Genomic DNA, 7,200 nt, shown 5'->3' with positions numbered 1-7,200 from the left:
CAAAAGATGAATGCAAGTGTAGACACAGTTGAGGTGACTGACCCTTCACAGTCATAACCAATGTTCTTTAACTAACCTTTCATCTGCTATAGACAAGGACGAGTTCATGATTTTGCACCTAAGGTAGATACATTGACAAAGAAAATAATCAATGTAATTGCACTGGAGAAGGATAAAACAAATGCTCTAAAATGTTTCACTGCCAAACTGAAATCAACCCTAAAAATAGAGTGACCATCCGGCACCCAGTGTCTTGGAGCAGCAGCCCCCACCACTAGGGAGCCCCATTCCTTGGGTTCCATGGTGGCAGTTCCTGCTGCTGGGTAGCTGCCTTGCTCTCTAGCATCCCTACCCTCACAGAGGCAGCTTCTGTTGCAGGGAAGCTCCTCCATGGGGCAGCTAACCTGTCCTCTGCTTACCACCTGCCACCACCAGGAGGCGTGGAGTCCCCATCCCTGGTGCCTCACCCTAGAGCAGCAGCCCCCATTGCTGAGGAGTTCTGACATGGGACAGCAACCCACTCGCCCCTTCCATCTCCAGAGGCCAATGTCCCATATTTGCCACAGAGCAATGTGGTCACCCTAACGAAAAGAGAATGGAAGTTAAAAGGAGACAAAACCAACTCACTCCACTGAACAATTTGATTCAGATACTTTAAAAAGTTCATGAACAGGCAATGATCAAATCTGTTTCCTAAGGAAAAGCAACCATCTGTAATTCAGCCAAAATTGCTCCCATTCCTCAGAAAATTGGTGTTAAAGTCAAGCTAGCATACTGTTACTGGTTGTAGAAGGGCTGGAGATGTGGTGTAAACACATTTGTTAGGGAACCAAGGCTTTTGTATTTTGTTCATGTGTTGTTGAGGATGGCAATGTCAAGAAAGATAAGAAAAATTTTCTTTCAGCCTTCTCAGTAGACTATAAAAATAATCAGGAAAAAATTGCTGTTTTAGTTAACAACCAGGTTTACCAGGGGATTTATCCAGTATTAAAAGGTATGGATGTGGACTTGAAGGAAATCAGTGCAGTATCAGACTCAGTTGGCAGTATGAGCAGAGGAGGGAGCTAAAGAAATAAAAACATCTTTAGTGGTTCCAGCAAGAAAACAATTTATTATCCACCAAGTACAGGTATTTTATGTAACAGTGAGCACTGTAGCACCCCTACAGTGAGTGTGACAGCTCACAGCAAGAGAAGAATTTGTGATCTTGTTTTTGCGTTTCTATTATGTTCTGCATTGCAGTGTAACTGAACATACAACTTAGACCAAGTGGGGGCAATAAGCAGCCTGGAGGTTTGATGTGGTTCAAGAGCGTTAGACCCTGGCAGAACGCCAGACACTTCATTTACCTGTGCATGTGCAGGGACAGCCATTTGCTGTCCCTTCTGGCCATGGATGGCTACTCCTGACCAATAAAACAAACCAGCAGTCATGTACCATTTTAAAGAGTAACAAAATGATTGATTAGGTGATGAGCTTTTGTGGGACAGACCCACTTCTCCAGCTCTAAGAACTGGGTCTGTCCCATGAAAACTTATATGCATATGCACATCTCATAGAGCTGAAAGGGACCTTAAGGAGGTCATTAAGTCCAGTCCCCTGGCCTCTTGGCAGGATCAAGCACCACCTCTTCTTTTTTTAAAATCTATTTGCCCCAGATCTTTAAAAGACCCCCTTAATGACTGAACTTGCAACCCTAGGTTTAGCAGGCTGATACTCAAGCCACCAAGCTATCCCTCCCTGAGAGACTAGGACTCAACCCCATACATGCAGAGCACAATGGATTATCAGTCCACCTTTACCATGCAGCCACCTCACCTAATAAATGATTTTGTTCTTTAAGGTGCTACCTGACTGCTGGTTTGTGCTGTTAGAATACAGACTAACACAGCTACCTCTCGGTTACCATTGCGGGCCAGTGGAAGCTGTGCAAACAGTGGGCAGGAAAAGGTAGGTCAGGGTGGGGAAGGGGTGGTGCAAGAGTGAGACAGCGGCAGGCAGAGAGGGGAGGGGGACAGGATCTGGGGGGGGGAGGAGGAGGCGGAAGCAGCTGTCACAGGCCCCACATTCACTAGTGAGGGCCCCAGTAATACTCTCACGATATTTTTTTTTGGGGGGGGCAGTTAGTCTGTATCTTCAAAAACAAGAAATCCTGTGGCACCTTGTAGACTCACAGATGCTTTGCAGCATGAGCGTTCCTGGGCGCAGACCCACGCACAGACGCTCACCGGGTCTCTGCCCACGAACGCTTATGCTCCTAAATATCTGTGAGTCTACAAGGTGCCACAGGACTGCTCCCCGTTTCTCACGGTACTGGGCCTCCTCCCACCCCGACTACACCCCAGTCTCTCCTGTGGCTGTTCACCCTCCGGGGGGAGGAGGGAGGGGCTCCCTCCAGGGGTGACTGCACCGCCCGGCTCTGCTGAGAGCGAGCACGGCCCCCTCACTGCACCTTAAGCCGCTGCATTACAAGCAGCGACCGCCGCGGGCCACACTGCAGGGCGCGAGGCCGCGAGCGGGAGGCGCTCTACCCCTCGGCGGGGCGGGTAGGGCTGCTCTCGATGGTTTTACCCGGAAGGGGGAGGGGGGAACGTCCGGCCGGCGATGGCGTCATCGGCGCGCGCCGCAGAGCGCGCGCGACTCGCGGGTGGGAGGATGTCGCCGCCGCTCTTCAGCCTGCCCGAGGCTCGGCTGCGCTTCACGGTGAGTGGCGCGCGGAGCCCGAGCGCAGGTGCCCCCCCCCCCCACGCCTGGCGTGTGGTGTACGCGGCTGCTGGTTCGGCGCTACGCCCTGCGCGGGCACCCCTCCCCCGCCGCCCTGGGCCTGCCCGCGGGGGCCTCCCCTGCCCGGCCCGGCCCGGCCCTGCCCTGCCCGTCGGGGGCTTCGTTCTCCCCGCTGCCCTCGGGGGCTTCGTCTGACACCGCCCCCCCCCGCCCGCCCACGCGGGGCTCACCTCCTCCGTCCCCGCGGTGTGCGCTTCCTTTCCTAGCCCGTGAGGGCCTGGCCTTCCTCCTCTCTCCCACAGCGCCCACTGCTACCTCCCCAGCCCTGCATGTGGGGTGGTGTGGGGCAGGGAACGGAAGAGCTGGTTACAGACCTAGCAGCTTTCCCAACTGGCAAGACTTGGAGATGAGATTTTGCATGGGTAACTTTGTGACTGAAACTACTCCTGGTGCTGGTGTGTAGAGCCCTGCAAATCCAGGGCTACCTGCTGTATATCCATGGGTGTCTGCAGATGTCAGTGCCGATATCTGTGGCTCACTTTTGCGGATACAGATGCGGCTGCAGATACAAATTTTGTATCTGTGTGGCATTCTACTGGTATCCTAAGAGCTGCAGCATTTTACAAAAACAGCAATAAAAAACAGGTGAAACAGTGTAAATCTCTTTGTGGGCAGCCTCGTGAGTTTGCCACTGCCCACCAAACCTCTACAAGGGTACACCGGCAAACTTGAAACAATGTCTTTGAATCAGTTTAAAGCCCCAGTTTTCATAAGGTTGATGCAGGTTTGTGAGTAGACCAGGCTGTCTTATCTAGGACAGTGTGTCTCAAACAGGTCTGTGGACCTCTAGGGGTCCAGAGGGGTACTTAAGAAGGGCAGCACGTCCCACCAGTCAACTTCTCCTCGTCCTCCCAGTGCCTCTTGCATGCAGCAGAACAACTGTGTTGTGCTGGGAGGAGTGGGGAGGGGATGGAAAGGTGCAGGAAAGAGGTGTGGGGGAGCCAGGTCCTTGAGGGAAGGAGTGGAACGGAGGCTGGTGATTGTGGTTGAGTGGGAGTGGGGTGGATCAGCAACTGTGGGAAGATTAGAAGCTGGCTGCGGGTGAGTACTTGAAAATTTTAAATTGAAATGGGAGGTGCTTGGGTTGCTAAAGTTTGAGAATCTCTGATCTAGAACACTTGTCATATTAGGTATGCCTTAGTTCATTTAATGTGTCTTGGTGCTTCAAATACCATTACACGCGAAGCATGATGACCCACCAAACTGTATATGTTTGTTGTTGTTAGTGCAAGTTAAACTGCAGTAATTCCCATGTATTAATAGTGCAAGTAGTTTTATTAATACTTAACTAACTTTTCTGTCATATTTTAAAAAATAGAGTCCTCTTATCTGGACAGCGTTTGGTTTCCTTCTAATTTTCTACTGAAAGTGTCTTGCAACTTATTTTGTCATTTAATTTGTTTCTAGAATGCTACTCGAGATGCTCTGACCAACAAAACTATCAAACCTTTGTTGAATGCATTCAGCCAGATTCCTGGAAGGTAAGGAGCTATCGTTTTATTTATAAACATATAGTTTCAAATAATTATTATTGATACTGAACATTTCATCAGCACAGTCTATAACTCTTCTGTTCATAGTGAAAATGAAAAGAAATGTACCCTGGATCAATCTTTCAGAGTTGTTCTAGAAGAGGAAATTGTAAGTGTTTTTATTATAACTCTTCGATGTAAATTGAAATTGCATATGTAAATTAATGTACAGCTGATGATGTAAACTTATTTGTCTTTTGAGTAAATTGAGTTGACTATTATTAAAAACTTGCAGAAACTATTAGGATGTCTGTTGGAAATGAAACACTGATTCTATATAAAATATAAATAATTTTTGCAATTAAAAACAAGTTCACAAATGACATTGACTTCATGAAGTATCTGTTACGGCATTTATTGTTCATATCCAAAAAAAAAAAAACACTACTATATTCTAGTTACAAATTGTAAATCTGTAGAGCAACGAAGGGTCCTGTGGCACCTTATAGACTAACAGAAAAGTTTAGAAACTAAAAGTTTCTGTTAGTCTATAAGGTGCCACAGGACCCTTCGTTGCTTTACAGATCCAGACTAACACGGCTACCCCTCTGATACTTGACAAATTGTAAATCTGTGTTCCATGCAGTGAATTGGAGTAGCAGTTTTTATGTAGGACTCGAGAGTGCTTTTTTCTTTATTTAGCCCTTGACATATGGCCTAACAGTAAAACAAAATGGAAGACAGTAATTTGCATCAAAGAATACTTAACAGAGTATAGACTTACAGGATTTTATTCTTCATTCTGCACTTTGAAACCCCCTCTTTTTTTTTTTTAAAGTTGCACATTCCTTAATGCAGGGGTCAGCAACCAAAATAGCAAGAGGAGCCATTTTTTCCCATTTTAGTAAAAAAAAACTCTAATTCAGGAGCTTCAGTGAATGTGAATACAAGATGATCCTCAATAAATAAAGTCAACCCATACTTTTTGTGATCCCCTTTTTAAGAACAGTGCACACACAATGATTTTTTATGCAATACATGTGTATGGCAGGATGTTCACAAATTTTTTACATGTTCTGTTTCCTCACTCTTTACATGTTCATTAGTACCACTGTCTTCGTGACTTTCACTTCTGAACCTTCTCTCTCTCTCTCTGGAGGATGGTAGATGTAGTTAGTCATTGTTTCAAGATGACATATTGTTTGGTATTTAGATATGAGTTGTTCATTTTTGGGCTTTTAGACATTCACTGTTTATCAAAAATAATCAGAAGGATGGTGAGTTTTTGGTTTTGTTTTTTTTTAACTTCGCCATTAAAATGTTGGGAGTCAAAAAAAAAAAAAAAAATCTTTTCAGGGCCTCAGTTTGCAGACCCCTGGCCTAACATTTTCTGTTTGTATTTGTTTACTACCCCCCAGTGAGTACCTTTTTATCTTAGGTTAGAATACTATCACCGTTGATTCCAAAGCGGACTTATTTCACCCAGCAGCAAAATGCATATGCTTCTTGGGTGGAGCACCTGCATGTCTACACGGTGGGGGTTATAGCACCATACTCATAGCTATTTTGGCATAATCCCACAGTATAGATGCAGTCCAAAGCAATAAAGCGGTTTTTTTGTTTGTTTGATTTAATCACTGTAGGCTCTCCACCTGTGTGAGTGACAGTAGCTAGCTTGACAGATGCTGTGGCTGTGTGTACACTACCTCTCTACTTTGAAGGGAGCATGGTAAGAAGGGTGTTGGAAGTTTATTAATGAAGTGCTGCGGTGCATATGCAGCGCTTCATTAAGCAGATTCCTTCTGCCACACACCTCCCGGTGGCAACTTCGAAGTGCCAGCTCGCATCTAGGTGCGGCTAACCCGCCAGTACTTCGAAATCCCTTTACTCCTCAAAATTTTGCCACTAGACTTGAGCCAGCACTTCAAAGTTTAACACTTTGAAGTCACTGGGGGGAATTTGCTTAATGAAGAGCTTCATATGCACCGCAGCACTTCATTAATAAACTCCCAACACCCTACTTACCATGCTCCTTTTGAAGTAGGGGAGGTAGTGTAGACACAGCCACCGTGTTCTGTGAACTTGTTTGCATCTACGCTGGGTGTTAAGTTTGCATAGCTGCAACATTCACAGGTGTGGCCTTTTCATACTCTTGAGTACTGTAGCTATTTTAACTGAAATTATAAGCACTGACCCAGTCACTGTATGTGGAAGAGGAGGGACAGCTCAGTGGTTTGAGCATTGGCCTGCTAAACCCAGGGTTGTGAGCTCAGGCCTTGAGGAGGCCATTTAGGGGACTGGGGCAAATAGATTTAAAAAAAAAAAAAAAAAAAAAAGGAAAATCTGTCAGGGATGGCGATAGGTCCTGCTGTGAGGGCAGGGGACTGGACTCAAAGACCTCTTAAGATGGATAGGAAATAGCAAAGGAAATCTAAGAAGAACATCATAATGCAAGTTGGCAAAAGAGTATACCAAATAGTGTTGGCCATGAGTAACATGCCGTAAAGTTTTTAATAATCACGAGTAATCTTGAAATGTCACTCAGCTACATGACTTTAACTTGGTATGAGCTTTATATGAAATGCTTGCTACTGAATATTGCTTCCTAGTGTGCTTACATTTATGGGGAGACATTTGTTTGTACCCATAGTGAAATTTGTGATATCAAATATGCTTAAGTAACATAAGGCTTTAGTTTTCTCTGGCTTCATTAAATATATCTGATAAAAATAGTACAAAGTACTTGGGCTCTGTGTAGTAATTTTTTTCTTACATTTGTTTAGATAAACCAAGCTTCATGTGAAAATGTCTTGGCTATTATTTCTCTTGCTATTAATGGAGTTACAGATGGTGAGTAATTATATAGCGCAACCTGACATGAGGTATAAATTGGAGTCTGCTTGCCATATCATCATTTGTAAAGGGTATTTTCAAATGTCAGCTC

At 45.4% G+C, this 7,200-nt stretch overlaps 1 protein-coding gene across 2 annotated transcripts in view; it reads left to right on the top strand.

The window, feature by feature from the left end:
* Positions 1–2,624: 2,624 nt before the first annotated feature.
* THOC1 (THO complex subunit 1) overlaps positions 2,625–7,200 on the top strand; it is a 31,901-nt gene continuing 27,325 nt past the window's right edge. For both annotated transcript variants that reach the window (XM_074987351.1, XM_074987350.1), the window contains exons 1-4: positions 2,625–2,703; positions 4,192–4,265; positions 4,365–4,425; positions 7,040–7,106. In XM_074987351.1, the coding sequence (XP_074843452.1) occupies positions 2,656–2,703; positions 4,192–4,265; positions 4,365–4,425; positions 7,040–7,106 (250 nt within the window). In that variant the 5' untranslated portion in view covers positions 2,625–2,655. The remainder of the gene's footprint in view (positions 2,704–4,191; positions 4,266–4,364; positions 4,426–7,039; positions 7,107–7,200) is intronic.

Source organism: Carettochelys insculpta, chromosome 2 (genome assembly GCF_033958435.1).
Source record: "Carettochelys insculpta isolate YL-2023 chromosome 2, ASM3395843v1, whole genome shotgun sequence".
NCBI classification, from domain to species: domain Eukaryota; kingdom Metazoa; phylum Chordata; order Testudines; family Carettochelyidae; genus Carettochelys; species Carettochelys insculpta.
The sequence above is the reverse complement of the archived record's forward strand: the minus strand, read 5'-3'. Positions and strand labels throughout refer to the sequence as shown.